The sequence below is a fragment of the Lampetra fluviatilis genome, chromosome 4 (assembly GCF_964198595.1).
Source record: "Lampetra fluviatilis chromosome 4, kcLamFluv1.1, whole genome shotgun sequence".
Taxonomy (NCBI): domain Eukaryota; kingdom Metazoa; phylum Chordata; class Hyperoartia; order Petromyzontiformes; family Petromyzontidae; genus Lampetra; species Lampetra fluviatilis.
In genome coordinates this window covers 18,927,265-18,948,085 of record NC_136278.1, presented here as the reverse complement: position 1 = coordinate 18,948,085, position 20,821 = coordinate 18,927,265, and the positions used below count along the sequence as shown (strand labels likewise).

Genomic DNA, 20,821 nt, shown 5'->3' with positions numbered 1-20,821 from the left:
TGTTTTTTTTACATTTTAGTTGCAGACGTTTTTTTATTTGCCTTTGTCACCATATCTCGGCTTGACTTCTGTCCAGTTGACATCCAACCTCTAAATAACTGCCCCGAGTCTCATTACCATTTGGCTTTAGGTGTTTACCTCCTTCCACAGCCGACATGTCCTTCAAAGACCATCAAGGTCCATTTTTGCAGTGCCAACCCCACAATTCAACTCTAGGTCTTCCCTTTGGCCTGAGTGCCACTCGATGCCTGTATCGGTAACCTGCCCTCCCTCATCCTGCGCGCACAACATCTCCCTGGTGTTGTCTTCGATGCTATCAAAGCAATGCACCAATAACCTATCTTGGCATGACATTGTCCTCTGTTTTGAGCGCACCAATATTCAAAAGTCGTAAGCGTCTTTCCTAGTTGTTTTGTTCGTGTCGGGTTCTATGACTCGGACATTAATAGAGGCATGACTGCAATGGTAAACATCTGTCTGTTAACACTAACGCTAAAGTTTACGTCTCCTACTATTTCGAAATGGGTTTTGCATCTCATCAAAAACCTGCCCTGCATGGAACAGTACCTTGATTGAACTCGCACCTCCCTGTGTGTTGTGAGGTTTACCTACCCGGGAACACGGTGCCCGGGTTAAAATTAGTATGAAGACAGTGTTCTCAGGGACGGGCCGCAGTGGCCAGGTGGTTTGCTAAATTGGGCCGTGCCTAACAGGATATACTGTTCGCCTCATCGCCTCTTGCTTACAAAAACCCGGGAGTCAAAACAATCAAAATATCCAATCCTCAAATCGCAGCGTCTCCTCTTCTCAAACGAGCACATGGGTAGCACTAATGTATTCTTTATCGTCCCAATCCTGTGGTGGAAATTCCACATTCCCATGGAGGGGGCCCAACTCATAACATTTGTTTCCCCCTCACAGAAAATTATTGTCCAAGATCATTGTCACAGTTAACCAAACCTAGGTCATTGACAGTCCTTTTTCAATCCACTGCTGGATGAAAACATTCCCATGCCATTTTGGTAGTGGGGCCTATTTGTCCATAATTCACACTGATCACTGCAGATTTGTCAAGGTGAAGAGCATAGACATTGGAGCATAGTAGAGTACAACAACAGTTCATTTTACTCTTTGCATGTTTCTGACAACATTGCCACACAGTCTGAAACCTGTGGTCGTGTATTTTTCTCCAGGTCCTCCGGTTTTTCTGTCCACATTTAGAAACATGCGTTTAGAGTATTTGGCTGCAATAAATTTCCACATGATAAGCCACTTCGTTGAACTATCATTTGTGGCCAAGTTGCTTCTGAAAAAAGGGCTATATTGCTCAGTGGAGCTTACCTGGTGAAATAAAAAGTTTAGTTTATATCGGGCACACTACGGGTTAATTGGTCATTGGAAAATCCTAGGTAAAACTCCGCGTCAACTGAGAAGACTCTCTCGTCCTTTCTCTGCCCCCCTTCTAACCCTTGCTATCCCCAGTGCATGGGGCGCTACGTGGAGCTGGAGATCTCGAAGGGCTTGGGGGAGCCCATCACTTGCCCGGATGCCGCGTGTCCCATCACAGGCCTTCTCTCCCAGGCTGAGGTGAGGCTCGTCTCTCGCTCACACACTCACTTGCACAAAGTAAATATCTCCCATGTGTAGCATTTAACGGCTATATTGGGACAAGTAGTGAAACACACATCAAGGCCGGAATGAAGAATCGGAGTGTGGCCCGCACCACGCCCAGCCACCTTTTTTTTCCGACACTACACCATGTACTGATTTAAGGCTGAGTCAGCCTATGGAAGGCCCGGGACTGTTTCTGATTTTTTGCGACCGATGTTAGCCATGAGCGGAAATTAACAGGTTCCTACCACATACATGCACACAAACGCACACACAGTGTTGTGGTTATGGGTAGATTAGCGCTAAGGCCTGTGTGTATGACTGTTGGGGGATTAGTGTTATGGTAATGGATAGGATTACTGTTGTGGATTGTGGCTGCCTCTTAGGGTGAATGATATAATTTGAGCCGTGGTCAGTGTTTAGAGTGGGGTGGGTGGGTTGTGGCTCTTAGGCTAAGTGTTAGGATTTGCAGTGTCAGTGATGGCTTTGTGTTTGTGTTTAGGGTTAGAGTTAGATTAAAGCTCACAATTACGATTAATGCTATGCAATGGGCCAAGTGGAAATGTCGTGGGTTCATATTTGTTTGCTTATGGTTGGTGTTAAAGATGGTGTTTTGGCTAGTGCCATGGTTGTATTAGATTTACGATTTGTATTAATGTTTAAATAAATCCTAGTGTGAGGGTATGGACTTAATATTTACGAGTGAATTAGAAATCAAATTGCTGTCTTCGTGCTCAAATGGGTAGTAAAAATTCGACATTCTTATGCCAGGGACCAGATTCTCCATCCGGCAACCACTGTGAACCCTAGATCTAACCATGACACTCTTAACACTCCCATCAAACTAAGCTATTTTTATATTAGTAGGTAAGGCCCACTGAGCTGTATAGCTCTTTTTCAGAAGCGACCTGTCCACAAATGATGGCTCAACGAAGTGGCTTATGTGCAAATGTATAGTAGCCAAATACTCTAACGGGGAGAACACGCAAACTCCACAACCTCCTGTATACCAGGCGAGGTATTTAACATCTCGCCTCTACTATTCCCAACAACAATCCAAACCTCCGCTACCACTTTTGTGGTGGAGCTCAATTTTGCCTCTTTGAAGGTTTTTTGTTCCGATCCGCATCAAGGGGTGACTCCGCCAATCAACCGTCCCTCCACAGTCGGTAATTTAGTGAAGTGTTGCGGGAAAATTTCGATTTAAAGCTTTCGTGACTGCAGGGATTCATATTCTGGGTTCTTTCGGTAAAGTCACGTAGAAGGTAAATAATATAATAAAAACTCAACAATAAATTTCTCAAGACGTTTCGATTGCAACACAAGCAATCATCATCAGGTGTGAAAACCACAGATTTTCACACATGATGATGATTGTGGTTTTCACACCTGATGATGATTGCTTGTGTTGCAATTGAAACGTGAGAATGTTATTGTTTTATTTGTATTATTTTATTATTTCCCTTCTACGTGACTTTACCGAAAGAACCAAGAATATGTTTCGGGAAGTCAACTGTGCGCATCTTTTAATAAATAGATAGGTTTGATGAAACAAAGTAAGTTGTACTTACGTGGCCATGCTTAATTTTTGTTCGATGATTTACCTTCTAAAAAAATCTGGCCATGTCTCACACCCCCCCCCCACCCCAGAAAAGGCATCTCCAGGGGTTGTATGCACCCCAGGTTAAGAACCACTGCCCGATGCTTTATTGTTCTATATCGTATCACGTGGCGTCGCATCGTCCTACACCGCGGTATGTCGTATTACCCCCCCCCCCCCCCATGTGTTATGTGGCTCCCCCCCACCGGCCCGGGCGTCTGCGCGAGTTATCTGCCGTGTGATTGTGGAATTTCCACCATTTGGCAAATAACATTAAGTGTCGCTCCGTTGTTCATATGCAAAGGGAGACACCTGACTTTGACCCTAACTCCAACTACGACATATTCTTATGTTTTTTCGGTAAAGTCACGTAGGTAAAACATCAAAATTAATGAAAATAAAATAAAACAAAAATCACGACGTTTCGGAGGCAACACAAGTCTCCGTCATCAGGTGGGACCGTCACAGCCGAATTAGCTGCATCAAGTGAGGCAATGATTCAAGATGTAATCCCTTATAAGCAAGTTGAAGGGGGGAGGAGAGGGGGGGGGGAGCTCATCAGAATGTGGTAGCCAATGAATGGAACGTATCGGGAGGGAGGGGGGCGGGGCTCAAAGACAGCACGGAGTGCTAAGTACAACGCATCGGGAGGGGGGGGGGGCAAAAAAAAAATGGACGACGGCTTGGACGCGGTTGCTGCTGCACACGCCAACACAATGGACAGAGTGGGGGAGGGGAGGCCTGATACACATGATAGACAAAAGAACGAAAATGCCCATGTTTATACCAATGCTGGCTGAACAATGAAGAGAGTACTGTTAAAAAATAATAACTGGGGATGTTAACACTCGGTAAAGTAAAGTAAAATAGTGCCTGTCAGATAAGATGGTCCAAAAAAGTGTAATTAAGTCTTTTTTGCGTGGTTGATAACATCTTTCCAATGATTACTAAGTTTGTACCCATCATCACGGTTGAAATTATGTCTGTGTTTGTATATTTGTATGGCTTCGTGTACAAACCTTTGATGGTAGCCGGGAGGTTTGCAGAGAACCTTGGTCTCGGAAAAGACAATTTCATGAGAGCCCACCGAGTTGTAGCAATGATCGGCAACGGCAGAAGAATCAGTTCTGCCGTGTTTCAGATCTGACTTGTGCTCGCGGACACGATCAGAAACATGACGTTTCGTTTCTCCAATGTAGCAATCACCACAAATGCAACTAAATTTGTAGACTCCAGGATACTGTAAGTCAGGAACGACATCCTTCACAGATGGAATCAGATCACGGATTTTATGCACTGTACTGAATCGGACTTGGATCTTATTTTTGTTTAGAATTTTGGAGATCTTTTTGGTCACGCCTGCTATGTATGGTAACGTGATGGTTTTGGTCGGAGTTTCATGTGGCTGTTTCTGTGTGGTGGGAGAGACAGCTTGGCAGATAGTACAGTCAGAGTATCCGTTCATCCTGAGGGCCCGATGTACATGTCTTAATTCACCGGTCAGGTGGTGTTTGTCAGAAATGCCATGGGCTCTGTGGTATAGCGTTTTGATGAGAGAATTCTTTTGAGATGGGTGGTGGTGGGAATCCGGTTTCAAGTAGGAATCTGTGTGGGTGGCTTTCCTGTAGACAGAATGTCCCAAGGATCCGTCAGGCCTCCTCTCAAACAGAATATCCAAGAATGGTAGTTTACTGTCTTTCTCCACTTCCATGGTGAATCTGATGGATGGGTGTCTAGAATTGATGTGGTCCAAGAAGTGGTTCAATGCTGGGAGGCCATGTGGCCAGATGACGAAAGTGTCATCCACATACCTCTTCCACAGGGAAGGACGCAGGGTAGATGTCTGGATGGCGTCTGATTCAAACTTTTCCATGAACATGTTGGCTATAACTGGTGACAAAGGGGAGCCCATAGGGGTACCCTCATTCTGTTTGTAGAAGGTGCCATTCCAGGTAAAATAGGTGTTGGTGAGGCAATGCCTAACCAGCGCAGGTGCATCAGAATTCAATCCATGTTGGACTAAGTCCTCAATTATTGTTAGGGCGTTAGGTTTGGGTATAGTCTGAGCTAGGGGTGGCTTAGCGATTACTGCTACATTTGACTTTTTGCGTGTGAAATGGCTCGTGCTAGGATAAATGTTGAAGACAGTGTTAAATAATTATTTAGAAAATTTCTTTCTCGGAACAGCCCTAGCACAACACGCTAATTTGAGCTGAAAAATAACCAAAGCCAGTCCACCCCTGGACCTGGTTCAAATCACGCATCGAGTTTCTAGTCCTATTGCCTTTCCGATGCTTGCTCAGACACACGTTGGGGGATTTGGAAAGCACCACGCGATCGATTTAAGCTGCACAATGACGGTGAAATATAATTCCCCCCCCCCACCCTAACGTTTGAAGATCGCAACAAGAGGTCATCGCGGTCACTGCCGTTGATGTTGCAACGATTCTCAATGCTTCCTTCATTCTGCCACGTCCTGCAACTATTGCGCAATCGGGATTCAATCTCCACGGCCTGATCTTAGTATCGTCACCTGCCATCCGTGCTTTAGGTCTTCCTCTTCTTACACCGTTGACAAGTGTTCTCAGGGACCACTCTTAGTCTTGCCAAAGATTGATTCCCTATATAGCCATATTAGACTGTTTGGGAAAGGTTTTTGCCATCGCATCATCATCTTCATGGCCTCGTCTCACACCTTAATCGATCGCGGCGCTTGATGCCATGTGGAGGTGGATTTCCTGATGCACACAAAGATCCCCCGTATAGCCTTTTTTTACCAGAATGTTGGGGCAAGTGCTGCAAGCAAGTAGCACCTATGAAGGCCGGCACAGCACACGAGGGGTGGTGGGTGGCCAGCACCACCCCCGGCCGCCTTTGTCTCCCGAGTGGCGATGTTTACACATCAAACCAGGTACTCATTTGAAGCTGAGTCGACCTTGGGTAGGCCCAGGACCGGTTAAGATAATCGTCACGGGTGATGGTCGTGAGGCAGGAATCGAACTCTGCTCGCCGGGTTCGTAGCGCAGTGCGCTGACCGCTACGCTACCGCTCTTACCCCCACCACATTGGTTTTAGGTTTTCCCCGTGGTGGCCCACCTGGGTGTCACTCCAATTCCAACCTCCGTCACCTGCACACACGTCCCACCCATCACAACTTCCTCTTTCTTGTTCACGTCTACAGTGCTGCTATCCTGACACATTCTATTCGGAACTGAAAAGTTGCTCATGCTATCCTTCATCATTCGTGTACACCTCTACTCAAAAGCCAAATTGTAATTTTCTAGCTGCTTTGTTCAGCTGCAACTCTGTGATCCATACATTTGTGGCCAGGTTGCTTTTTAAAAATAAGTTCAATACCTCAGTGGGCTTTGTCTGGTAAAATGGGGATGGTTTCGTTTTATTTGTATGTGTTTGGGTGATGTGTTTACCTTTCATGTACTTTGGACTACTATTGTGTGTCTGTACTGTTTATTGTTGTACCGTTCTTACCCTCCCCAACTGGACATCTGAAAAATAGCTTTTATTGCTCATCGGATTCCTCCCAGTATAAATACTTATACTGGTAGGAACCTCCTGGTTACACCAGCCCACAGGGGATTATTGTGTCCGTCGTGCAGGGAGGGGCTGGGTGGGGAGGGAGGGGCTGGGTGGGGAGGGTGGGGAGGGGCTGGGTGGGGAGGGGCTGGGTGGGGAGGGGCTGGCTTGTGCCCGCCCTCACAGTCGGGCATATTTGCGGAATACACCACGCCGCCGTTGACCCTGGCCATTGACCGAGCAACCCAACGTCCCTACCAGCTCCCTCCGCAGGAATGTGTTTCTGATTCTGTAACGGAGCCATTACTGCTGCCTCAGACACGCCAGTTCGCACGGATCAAAAGTTGGATTTCGTCCCGCAGATGCCTTAACGCTTTTCTGTTTGTTATTATGAGCTGCAGAGTGCCGTCTGCTGCCAAGCGGGCGAGAAAGACCCTGGAGTTGGTGGTGATTTTGTTGTTTTGCTTTGCAGATTGAGAAGCTGACCTCGACAGAGATGGTAGACAAGTACAAGAGGTTTCAGTTTGAGCAAGGTGACACGCATGTGTGGTGTGATGCCTTGTTGTCCGTTGTGATGCTAGTGTTTGCATTGTGATCTGATTGTTCCCACTGTCTTTCCATTGTTCTCACTTGTGATGGTCGTGATTAATATTCTGATGTTGTGTTCCCATCCCTGGGCGGCAGCTGTTGATTGTCCTTGTTCGTTGGTGTTGTTGGTTGTTGATTGTCATTGTTGGTTTGTTTTCGTTGTTATTATTGGTTGTTTGTCAGTGTTGATTTGTTTCTTGTTGTTGTTGTTGGTTATTGCTGGTTGTGGTTGTTGTTGGTTGTTGTTGGTTGTCGTTGTTGGTTGTCGTTGTAGGTTATTGTTGATTGTCTTTGTTTGTGGTTATATTTGTTGATTTAGTTGTCGTTTTATTATGGTTGCTGCACACAGGCCCCTAGGCTCAAAATCCAATGCAGCCGGCAAGAAACGGCACTGTCAAAGTTGTGTTAAGCAAGAGTTAACGCTTCTCTTGAATTGAGCAAGGTTTTAAGAACTTGGACAAATATGATGATGGGAGGGGATTCTAAAGTGGAACGGTAGAGCGGATGCATTGTGACCTCTGCGGTGTGACGAGTGAGCGAGGGGCGAGTTGGTGGCTCGGTGAGTGAACGAGTTGTTGTGATCTTCAATGTGGTGGTATAACACCTTGTGACAGTCGGTCTGGTAGAGCGAGTGCTCAACACGGAATGAGGATAAGGTGGATGAAAAGGAGGAGGGGAAAGAGGTGGAGGGGGAAGAGGAGATGGATGAGGAGGAGGAGGTAGATGAGCAGGAGGAGGAAGAGGTGGATGAGGAGGAGGTGGATGAGGAGGTGGATGAGGAGGTGGATGATGAGGAGGAGGTGGATGATGAGGAGGAGGTGGATGATGAGGAGGTGGTGGAGGATGATGCGGAGGAGGTGGATGAGGAGGAGGAGGTGGATGAGGAGGAGGAGGTGGATGAGGAGGAGGAGGTGGATGAGGAGGAGGAGGTGGATGAGGAGGAGGAGGTGGATGAGGAGGAGGAGGAGGTGGATGTGGAGGAGGAGGTGGATGAGGAGGAGGTGGGTGAGGAGGAGGAGGTGGATGAGGAGGAGGAGGATGAGGAGGAGGTGGAGGATGAGGAGATGGATGAGGAAGAGGTGGATGAGGTAGAAGTGGAGGAGGATGAGGTTGTTGCTGTGCGTGTCTGCAGAGGTTCACCTGGACCCCGCGCGGCGGTTCTGCCCATCCCCGGGCTGCCAGGCCGCATGCCGCGTGCCGGACGGCTGCTCGCCGGGATCGGCGGCGCGCGTACTCTGCGCCGCGTGCCACCACGAGTTCTGCGCGGCGTGCGGGGTGGCGTGGCACGGCGGGGGGCGGCCCTGTGCGGACCACGGCACCGCCACGGCGGCGGGCCCCGGGGGGGCAGCGCGGGGCAGGGGACGAGGGGGCAGCATGGTGGGAGCGGCCGCCGCGCGGGCGACGCGGGACTCCAGGTGTGAGGGGGGCACGGCACACCGTGGACGAACGCACACAAAGACAAAACACCCTCCGTATCGCCTGAACGGAATGTCGGGGCAAGTGCTTTTAGCGAGTACCAATGAAGGCCAGCACGGCACACGAGGTGGTTTGTGGGCTGCACCATGCCCGGCCGCCTTTGTCTCCCTAAATAGAGATGTTTACATCGCACCAGGTACTTGTTTGAGGTTAAGTCGACCTAGGGGAGGCCCAGAACCGGTTCAGATAATTGTCACTGGTGTTGCCCGTGAGCGGGAATTGAACTCTGGTCGCCGGGATCGTAGCGCAGTGCGGACAAACGCACAAACACGTAGGCACATGTAGATAACGTTTCGGAAGGGTGGACAACACGGACATAGACACAGACTTCGTAGTTAAACAATGAGACGTTTAATCTACATGTAAGCAGCAAAAGCTCCCGTTCGTAGCACGGTTGGCTACCTATGGTGCGAAAGAAGTTACATCCATGCAGGCGGGAGACTGCTGGTGCATGATTGTGTAGACGCACGATCTTAAAGTTACAAATCACACAGAGAGGCTGAAGCGGGGAGGGGTGGAACGGATAAAGAGATCTGGACAGCTAAACTGATAAACGGGTAGAATAACAGAATTCAGTTATTAGCGATTTCGACATTATTTCAGGCATGTTTGGAATTCTAACATGAATTTAAGTGGTAAGTATTTTAATTCCCTTTTTACTGTTGGGGGGGGGGGGGGCAGGGGGTTGTAGGTTCTGCACAAACTCGTGGTGAACGCGTGTCTTTGTTGTGCTCGTACTGCCTGGTTGCTGCGTGGTGCCGGATATACGAACAAATGAATCAGCATGCAGCTGAATGAATTGATGCATGAACAATGCATAAACAAGTCTATAAACGAATACTTTCATGAATACCACCAACGGATAAACAATGAATAAATCAATAAATTATTTAACGGACGGACGCGTGATTGAACGAATGAATTCGTGGACATCATGGTCAATGCACGGAGTATTAAATATCAAATGAATGTGTTGATGACGGACGAATGAATGTGCGACTCGACAAACAAATTATTTTCCGTTGAAGCGCTCTGCTGGGGGAGCTGTCGGAGGCACCCATCAAGCGCTGCCCGGCGTGCGGGGTCCTCATCGAGCGCAACGAGGGCTGTGCCCAGATGATGTGCGGCAAGTGTCGCCACGCGTTCTGCTGGTACTGCCTGCAGTCGCTCGACGTGAGTGCACGCGCAGACATGCGTTCTCTCTTGCGCGCACGCACACATTCACATGCATGCACGCACGCACAAAGACGACGATCCCCCTTACATCCTTGACAGACATTTCATGCAAGTGCTGTTACAGAGCGCCTATGAAGGCCAGGACGGTACACGAGGGGGTGGGTGGCCATCACCACGCCCGACCGCCTTTGTGTCTTCGAGTGGCGATGCTTACTGCACTGTACCAGGTAGTCATTTGAAGCTGAGTCGACCTAGGGTAGGCCCGGGACCGGTTCAGATAATCGTCACTGGCGTTGGCCGTGAGAGGCAATCGAACGCGGGCCCCCACCATGTCACCGCTCCCCACTATTCACAAACAAAGATCGCCCTTTTTTCCATAACAGACTTGTAGGGACAAGTGCTGTTAGCGAGCAGCTAATGAGGGCCATGCACACACACACAGTCGTAGGGATGCTTGCATATAAACACATGCGTGTGCATATTCACATGCCCTTAGGTGCCACTTTTCTTACTGTTGCTGCTGTTGCTTCTTCTGGCTGTTACTAATATTGTTTTGAAAAAATAAGTACATGTTTTATCCTTTCTGACAATAAAACAGGAGTTGTGTTAAGATATTCAAACACCAAATAGAAACTTTTTGCAAGGAATAATGTCTGCATTAACCACATGTACTTGTGGTGAACATGAAAATATAACATGCTCTGATAATATATGCATTGTCTTTGAAACTGATTGGCCTCTTCCAGAGGAAGCCTTCTTTCGGGCCTAGTCTCACCGATGTCAGACCAGAGAATGCCAAAAGACGAACAGCACAAAGACAATGCATTGGGGCATTTAGAGCTCGGTGAGCAGCTACAACATGGGACCTTTTTTGCCAGTATCAAAGTATGAAAAAACAAGAATATTGCATGTTCACAAGTACATGTAGTGATTGCAGACATTATTCCTTGCAATAGGTTTATATTTGGTGTTTGAACATCTTAGCACCTGTTTGATTGCCAGAAAGGGTAAAAAACTATTCTTATTTTTTCATACTTTGTTACTGGCAAAAAAGGTCCCATTTTTATATGTTTTTGCTATCACTGGTGCTTATGCTGCCTCTGCTGCTTCTGATGTTGCTACTGTTCATGATACGCATTCTACTGAAGATGATGCAGGTGCTGCTGCGGTTTCTGACGTTGTTGATCTCGTTGATGCTGATGATGTGCTGTTACTGTTGGTGCTAATTCTATAATCCTGGTGTGGGTACCAATGCTGCTGTTGCAGGGAGACTTCTTGTTGAGGCACTATGACCGCGGACCTTGCAGAAACAAGCTGGGCCACACACGCGCCTCTGTGCTCTGGCATCGAACCCAGGTATTTGTTGCTGTCTTTGTCACTCGCAAGAGATCATGAACCCATTGTTATTACACTGTAACAATTTTTTTTTTGTTCCTGGGTACTAAGTGTTATTTGCTAATTGCTTATGCCTCAAAAGTACAGAAAATGGCTATTATTCCCCACAAACTTTGCTTTTGTGACCAGGAAAGTGATATTTTTAAATTTACCTATTTTTAATGAGAAAACGGGCGAATTTGTGTCTTTTCGTTCACATAAAGTCAGAAAAAAATAACATGAATCAAGAGACAAATTCACCCGTTTTCTCATTGAAAATGGTCACAAAAGCAAAGTTTGTGGGAAATAGCCATAAGCAATTAGGAAGTAACACTTACTACCGAGGAACAAAAAAAAATGTTACACAGTGTTATTAGCAGTGGCAGCAGCAGTTAATTAGCATGTATTTATACTGAAGTAATACAAAAATGACTACAAAAGATTTAGACACCAAGGCGCGCACTACCACAGGCGGGACTGGCCACAGCGGACCGAGTTCTCTGGGGAGGAACAACGTCAAGTGGGCGCCACTTGTGGACCCCTGGAAGGTGCTGATGCAACCACTGCACATCAAATTGGGCCTTATGAAACAATTTGTCAGAGCTGTAGGTAAGGAGTCGGCAGCCTTCAAGTACTTCAAGATTTCTTCCCTAAGCTGTCTGAGGCAAAGGTCAAAGCCGGTGTTTTCGTCGGGCCACGGATAAAGAAGATCCTGGAGTGCAATGAATTCCCCAAGAAGCTCACGAGTAAGGAGAAAGCGGCTTGGAACAGCTTTGTCGCAGTGGTTCGTGCCTTCCTGGGCAATCAGAAGGTCGAAAACTATGTGGAGCTGGTTGAGACTCTGGTGAAGAACTACGGCACAATGGGCTGTAGGATGTCCCTCAAAGTCCATATCCTTGATGCACACCTTGATAAATTCAAGGAGAACATGGGAGTGTACTCGGAGGATCAAGGCGAGCGCCTCCACCAGGATATACGTACTGGACTTTGAACGCCGCTACCAAGGACAGTATAACGAGAACATGATGGGAGCCTACATTTGGGGGCTGATTCGTGGAAGTGATTTACAGTATAATCTAAAATCTCGAAAAACTACTCACTTTTAAATATTTTGTCATCATTTTTGTATTACTTTAGGATACATACATGTAAATTTTTATTCATATGTTTTTTTATGACTTTATGTGAACGAAAAGACAAAATTTGAACGTTTTCTCATTGAAAATAAGTACATTTCAAAATATCACTGTCCTGGTCACAAAAGCAAAATTTGTGGAGGAATAATATCCATTTTCTATACTTTTTAGGCATAAGCAATTACAAAATAACACTTACTACCCAGGAACAAAAATTGTGTTACATAGTGTTATCAAGCATAGCTCTCATTTGGTCCACCAATTAATTCTGCTTATTCAACCCTTACGATTAAAATTATTGCATCAAAGCAACATGGCAATTAATTTGTTTTCCTAATTTATTTGCCTAGATTTCAGCTGTGAGAATTAAAATATCAATCTGACTGTTTCCGGCGACCAAACATTGCTCCCATATGCAGAGCAGGTTGGAAAGTGCTGCCCTCCTCCCGTGTGGAGCAGAGGTCATGCTCCAACACAAAGGGTCGCACCGCTCGGCGAGAAGACGTGAATGGCCACTCGGCCTCTTGAGGCAATGCCAACGGCTCAGTCGGGAGTGGTACCAATGCCACACTCCGTCTCTGTACCGCCCCCCCCCCCTCTGCCTGCCCAGGTGGTGTGCATCTTCGCGGGGCTGGGCGTGCTACTTATCGCCGCCTCTCCCTTCCTGCTGCTGGCGGCGCCGTGCGTGCTGTGCGCGCGTTGCCGGCCCCGCTGCCTCCGCAAGCGCCGTGGCACCGACGCCAACGCGCCCTCCTCCTGAGAGCCGCGGGCACCGTCCGTCTCTGCTCTAGCAGCCTCCCACCCGCTGCAGCAGCAGCGCGGGGGTCACGGGGGTGGTCTAAACGGAGCGACCAGTTGGTCCACGCCATAGGATCGGAATTCTCAACACTGGCTCAGGACCGCTTACGGAGATGAAACACCATTACCGAATGCTCGATTTGAGCAGGGACTCTTTGACTTGACTTTTTTTGGCATCATATAAAGTACGTAGTGTTGTGTTTTAAATTTAATTCGGTGTGCTTTATGTAGGAGTAAAGCAAAGGGCCTTGTTAGGAGACTGGGTGTGGGTGCGGTGTTCGGATCGTTCGCCGTTGAGCCAGACCTGATGCCTCTGTTCCTACTACAGCTGTTTCATCACGATCGTTGGAACAGGGGGAGATGCTTTGATGTAAGCGACTTGACTTTGGAAGACAAACAAAACTTGAGTTGGTGGCATACTTCTAAACCAGTGCGTTGAGGTCAGGAGTTGGTGGAGAACGTGTGGCAATCCCAGTGCGGTTAAGAGTCCCAATCTACTTGGCTACAATGTGCTCAGATGTCATTGCGGCCATGCCCTCCGCTTGCACGCATATGTGTTCTCCAGTTTCACCCCCTGCATTCGAAAGGAATTTGTCCAACATTCCAATGCAGAAACCTAGTTACAAAGTAAGTTCTTGCATATTTATTTTCTTGTAAGTTTTTGAGCTGACCGTTGTGCAGCTGATTAATGATGTCAGATGACACCAGGAGCTTTTTTCTTTGTCTACCTTGAGAAGGCCCTTTGTCAAGGTAGACGTCGCACCAATTGCCTCCGTCACAGCCAGCAATCGAACCTGTGTCGCGTGGATTCTTGCGCAGCGTGCTCCCTAACCCCAATCGCCGCATGATACTCTTTGGGTACGTGCTGTTAGCGAGCGTTAGGCGGAGGCGACCTAGGAGAGACGCAGGACAGATTCGGACAGTGCTCGTGTTGCCTGTCATGGCTAGAAATTGAACCGGGTGTCAAGAAATGTAGCGCACTGCGCTAACCCATGGTCACACGTGCACATGTATATGCATGTCGAACACTGTCACACACGCTAAGATGCAGCATGTGCATACAGTACTGCAGTGTGTTGTGGGACACGACCCACAAGACTTTTGAAGCACTCACTATAGCGTATGCTGTGTGTATGCACAGCCTGATTAGTAGACTTAAGACATCGGTTGTTGTTAATTTTTTTTTACAAGCTGACCCTTTACCAATTTAGTTATTTTTGTATTGTTGGAGGTATCGTCGGTAAAGCTCCGCCACCCTATAAGCACAACTTGCGCTTCTCGTCCACTTGGGGTGGACGTGGTCGGCTCGCGCTCACCATGGAGGATACACCCGCATAGAGGCCATCTCGCGCGCGTTGCTCTCAGCCGACCCAGGTGTGGGAAGTGAACGGGAGATGAGAGGAGAGGCCAAGTAGGATGTCGACCGATTTGTGAAGGCGGTGCGGGGGGAGTGGTTAAGTGTTTCCGACAGGAACGCTTGGGTCTTCCCCAAGGCAACTCTGGTTCCTCCCACGTGCACCAAACAGGAAGGAACAGAACAAATTGGCCCTACACTCTGATGCAGAGAACCCGCTTGGTCTTTTATTTGCCCGTATAAAGATTTACTCTTGATGCTCGGTTTAAAGACCGATTTGTTTGAACGCAAGCGAATCCACTACTCGCTGGCAGTGGTTGATGATATTTTTTGTGGTAATTTAAATAGTGCGTGTTTTCTTAACGTTTGTGATCGGGCAAAAATTCGTCAACTCTTTACGAACCAAACAAAGACGCCGTCATTAGGCAACAGTCGGTCGTGTGTGTCGTGACATGGGCATTCAGTGTGGTGTGTTTGTTCAGGTTCTGTATTGGATGTGGAAAGTTCTGCGTTGCACGAGTCATTGGGTTTGTTTCAGGTGTGGGGATTCAGTGCTGAGCGAAGTTTATTGGAACAAATGAAGGTTCTGTGTTTGCGGAGACGAGAGCTCGGTGGTGATGAACACAGGGACTCTGTTAGATGCAAGACTGAGGTTCTGCATTGGATGAGGGTTAAAATTTTGGATGGATTGCTATGCCCTGTACTTGGAAACTGTTTTTCCCACAATCTTAACTTCACAAATCCGATGCATGTTAATACTTTTTGTTTGGTTGCCACTAACAATTGACAAATCGTTTTTGCTATAATACACTTTATGTAAATAGACACCCCTCTACCCTGCCACTTCAGTGTAAGTGTAACCCATTTCGTCAGCAAACACGACTCGCGGTTCGTTCATCGGCAGACCTGTGTGATGGATGCAACGTCCCATGTGGCATGAATGAACAACCGGGATATGTCCCCACTGAACGGTGACATGATTGAGAAGTTGTCATGTGAGGGCTTATCATGGCCGTGGCGCTGTGTGGCGGTCACTTGTGCTGCAGCAGATGGCACGTGTTTGCTGCTCAGTTATCCAGGAACTTTGAAAGAATCGCTCGCATCAGGATTACTCCGAACGTACTGCTGCCTCTTCTCGTTTAGAGTAAACGTTGTGCGATGCAGACCACATGGCCTCGGCCTGTGTGGATCCTCAAACGGGCAACCACTTCCTTGTGCGGCGCGAAGAGCACCCCTCCACAACTCCTGCCCCTGCGTTATGGGGGTCGCTTGACTTTACCTTGCCACACTGCTCCGTGCGGGTTTGTGGTTGGTGCGGCTTTGTGTAGAAGTCAAGGGGGCCAGGATCGATTTCGGATAACTCTCACCACTGTTGTTTGCTGTGGCCAGGATTCGAACTTGGGTCGCTGGGTTTATAGTGCAGTCTGCTAACAATTGCGCCCCTTCTTAACATCACTTCTGGCTGCCCTGTGGCATTAATGCCCGATTCACGCCGCCTGTCTTAATTTCGCGACACCGAGCCCCACAACGTTGAAATCCGGTTTCCACATTTCCTACTCGGGCCACAGTTTGGTTTATATATCTCTCCACATTTTTTTATTGCCATCAAATCACGAAGGCGTAACTTGTGGGGTGTCCTCGTACCTCTGTTGTGAGGTGCTTTTTGTTCATTTGAATACTCGTCAGATCGTAAAGACTTTATTAATTGGAGACCGTGGTTAAAATGGGCTGGGTATATGGCCGAATGCCAGTGGTGCTTCTCACAACGCCAGACACGTACACGGGCTCTTTCCAGAAGAGTTCCTATTCCTACGCTACATTGTTTTCTTAGAGGAAACGGCAGTGAACATGGGCTGCATGACAAATGGGTGTCATAACGGCACTTTTTTAGTCTCCGTTTTGACCACTGATTAGTGACATAATGAGTCCATCATAGTGTCTTACGATTCCAGCATGGCTGTGTAGGAATTGTGCCCATCATGAACATACGTTACATATTTTCCGAACTCAAGGCTACACCAGTTGTCATTGCCAAGTTTGTTTTTAAAGATGGGGTTTGGAAACCGTCCTCCCGCTTTGCGTAATGTGTGAAAAGCACAGGCTTGTACATGCCAAGTGTTTATCTTAATTCTCTTCACGAAGATGTGAAGGCGTTTAGTGAAATAAGTTGTGGTCTCCGCACTTGCTGATGTTTTGAGTTTTTTATTGATTTGTAATGCAATGTGAACCTCATTTTCAGGCCATGCTGCCATTGTGGGTGTAATGCGGTCCTGGGGCTACGTGTCGTTAAAGTTGCATTCAATAGATGGCTCGTTATTGGCTCCATTGTGCAGGTGAGGGAATTCTATGACTTTATTGTCTCGGTATGATTAAAAATGCAAAACGTTTCTTCAAAAGGAGATGCAACCCAAAAAATTACTCTCATCTCCTCGCCGGAACAATTGTCAATTCATCGCAGTGCGGCAGTTAAAATGTTTTTTGTAAACAGACTAATGCCAGTGTTCTCTCTCATCTGGACTACCAGCTACAGGGAGGATTACAGCCATTAGGGTTGTTAAAATAGGGGCTTCAAAACATCGAATTGGACAGGTTCGGTGTTTAGTTATCACAGAAAGTGTCTTTTTAGGTTGCATCTTTACATTTTTACTTGCAGCGTCCACCGAGTTTGCAGAACATAATTCTTTTTGGCTGCTATAAATTTCCACAATGATAAGCCACTCAATTGGGCTATCATTTGTGGCCAGGTTGCTTCTGAAAAAGAGGTATGTAGCTTAGTGAGCCTTACCTGGTAAATAGAATAAAAAATGGTTTACTTTTATCTTGAAGCCTCTTCCCCCCCCCCCCCCCCCACTGCACTTCAAGGAATAAAATTGCAGGGTCGTGGTGGGATTGTGGCGATGAGTATCGACTCTAGATGGTGGACTTCAAACTCATTGGCACGACAATTCCGTCATTTCTAATACAGTGACCCCCCCCCAAAGTGCTTGGGATTATTAATGTAGGAAATCAAATTGCAAGGCTAAAAACTTCCAAGAGGTCTCTAATGATGTATTTAACCAGGAATTAAATGCTACATCCAATGCCTATTTAAAATCGCAACGTAGGAAGAACTAAGTCTCTCCCTGTTAGAATGAGTGTGGGGTGTTGCTCATTTCCTTTGGCAACCCTCAACCAGTCATGGAAAAATGTCACATTCATATTGAGGGGCGGCCTCTTGTAGGTGGCAAAATGGTTGACTCTCCACAGTGATACTTGTTCTATCCAGCCCAGCGGGATAATGGGTGATGGGCTGTCGACTTATGCGATTTTTTTTAAAAACTCGCAGCCAATTATATGTCCAATATAGCATCACTTTATGGAGGCCACATTCCCAAATAAAGAACTTGAAAAATAAAGAACTTTTTGCAGCTCGGGCTATACAGCTCAGTGGGCCTTACCTGGTAAATAAAATAAATAAATAAAACTGTTTATTTTAACGGTATACAGCACTGCAACACAATTCCGGCTGCAAAGTCGTGGAGACGACTTACCTCCCAATGTTCTGCAAATTCCAAGTCGCGAGTGCTGCAATACTCAAATTCGTCCAGCAGAGGACACTTTGTATGGGTGGGGCGGGGGAATTTAATCGAATTAATCGTACACGTTTCCACTGTGAATTCAGCAGCTTGATGGTTAGGTTTATATATATACACACACGTTCAAAGTGTCTTGAATGTAACGGAGGCTGTAGTTGTCAACACGTGGTCGCTATCGCTTGTGGGACCCCAGGCTGTGTGCAGGAGCAGTCTTTGCAGCCTTCACGTCACGAGCAGAACCCACGGTGCAATGTTAAATTCATGATATAAGAGCACTACAACAGTTAATCCAGTTTACTTTTTGCATCCATTGTGAATCGTCCCATGCCGCTTTGATAATTGATCCCATTTATTTTGTTTGATGGAGATGCAATTGCCAGATAACTATGGCCATATAGAGATACCAGTTCCCTGTCATTATGAATGGAATTTGCACCCTCTGACTCGAGGTCACTAACCGTTCAAAAGCTCTAAACCCGTTCTGTACTTAGCAGCTGTGAGCCAGCAATATAAATTCCTAATGGTGGTGGCCAGTTTCTCCATAGGACAGCTACTGTTGTATCAGAATTAAAGCTGCGGTCTGCTACGCTGCTCTGTGAAGTTAAGGTTGCAAGGCTGCTGCCGTGCAGCGTTGGCACAGCTACGTTTTATTATGAACATTATTTAAATGGGAGTAAAAGGGACTTCTCGTAGATGTGAACACTTGTGTAATCTTGTAGGCAACAAACACCGTTTGCAAAACCATGGAATGGATGAAATTAAATTTGTTTAAAGGAAGCCACATTTTTAAATATCACAGTTCATTGCTTTATTAATAATGACTTTTAATTGACTTTCAGGAGTACCGTCTTCACACACTCGTGACATTAATGTGTTGTGAAATGCCTTTAGCTGACACTTAAGTGATGTCACTTACGTGCTACGGTGGTGCTTCTGAAAGACACTCAATTATATAATATTCTTCATTTGAGAGATTCAAACTTGTGTAAGACAGCCCGGCTCGGTCTGTGTGTGTGGCTACACCAGCCGTTTGTATTTTGGTGGACTCTGTCGGCTTTTGCGGCTTTTCTCAATTGCATTCGGTTGATGTAGGTTCGGTTCGGTGATGATGAAAGGGTAGGTTTGCATTACTCAACACCTTACTGGGATGTTTTCACTGTTCATTTATGAAACTTTAAACATGAGAAAAATATTTCTTACTTGCACTTTGCTCTAATGTATCAGCCTATTTCTGAGGATTAAAAAATGTCTAATTTGTATTAAAGATGTTATATTCTGTGGATGTACTGGCTTGTTGTTTCATTTTTTCTGGAGATAATATTTTATTTTATTTCCGAGAGGAGATTAAGCAATGAAATCTGCTTGTTTGCAGGTGGATTGTTGCATTCCAGGTTCGTGAGAGCTGGTGGCGTCGTGAGGCCTTCAGCCAGAAGTTAATTGACTGGCTGATGATGATGAGCGCCACGTTAGCAGTGACATGCAATCACGTTGTCTCTCACGGACACTGTCCGCCTACGATCTGGCTCTAGTCTAAATAAATTTGCCTATTCAACTGCTGTGCCAGGAGATTGAATCAAGTTCAGTATACTCAGCATTACACTACAGTTGCATATTCTGCACTTAATCTGTGCAATTTTATATCTCTGGGAAGGAATACATATGTAGTGAGTCCAACTGAGTCGCAGACGTTGTCTTAGGAGCAACACGTGTATTAACTATTCGCACAACACACTCTCGCGTGGTGACTAACCAACTAACCACGCTACGGCGGAACTATACACGGTTCAACTATCCCGGTCCGGACCACAAGCTGGGTCCTGGACCGCGTGGCTGGAGGCTTCCTCAAGCTTGACGTGGATCTCCTGCCTCTCCCAACAGTAAGAACCCCGAGCCCCTCACATGGCCTTATATCGGCCCGGGCTGGCTCCGCCTCTCGCCCCGCCCACCTCGATCTCTCGCCCTTGCCCAAAGGCTCTCGAGAGTTCTTCCCGGACCATGTGACCACCCATTGGCCCCCTCCACCGGTGGTCCCGCTCCAGTATCATCCGGTCACATGTCCCCAGGTCAGCCAGAGTATATCATGCCCCCAACGTAACTCTAGCTGGCTGACACACTCTCGATCTCTCAACGGGAGCCCGCACCGCACGCTGTGCGTGGTGCCACCGCGCTTAACCAGTGCACACCAAAGCCCCCACTAGGGCTGTTACTACACCCCATGTTCGGGGTGTACACACAACAGTGTCCATCCCGCCGTGGCCTCGCAGGCCCGGCACCACACTGACATTCCCAGTCACTACACATATAAGGGGTTAGGTTCCTGGAAAATGCGTTGGGCAAAACCAAAAGACCTTATGGGAAAACGGTTACGTTCCTGGGTCCAAAATTATCACTCCCTCTTTTGTTTAATTAATTCTACATGATGTATGCCCTTGTACTAAAGGATATGCTGGGTCGTTCTCCATGTGTTGTGTGTACACACTTTATTTTTCAATTTCACCTCGACACAAAACCCCCGTCCAGCGCTCGCCCCTAACACTGAATCTCCGAACCTCGCTCTCCATTCGTCCACATCTTCATGAACCAATCATTGCCCGAGTTT

The 20,821-nt window shown here is 47.0% G+C and overlaps 1 protein-coding gene across 1 annotated transcript in view; it reads left to right on the top strand.

Moving 5' to 3' along the window:
* Positions 1-19,501, top strand: part of LOC144931623 (putative E3 ubiquitin-protein ligase RNF144A) — a 41,424-nt gene extending 21,923 nt beyond the window's left edge. The window contains exons 3-8 of the mRNA XM_078855707.1: positions 1,483-1,587; positions 7,218-7,278; positions 8,466-8,748; positions 9,838-9,982; positions 11,252-11,341; positions 13,106-19,501. Coding sequence (XP_078711833.1) covers positions 1,483-1,587; positions 7,218-7,278; positions 8,466-8,748; positions 9,838-9,982; positions 11,252-11,341; positions 13,106-13,255 — 834 coding nt within the window. The 3' untranslated portion in view covers positions 13,256-19,501. The remainder of the gene's footprint in view (positions 1-1,482; positions 1,588-7,217; positions 7,279-8,465; positions 8,749-9,837; positions 9,983-11,251; positions 11,342-13,105) is intronic.
* The last annotated feature ends 1,320 nt before the right edge of the window (positions 19,502-20,821 follow it).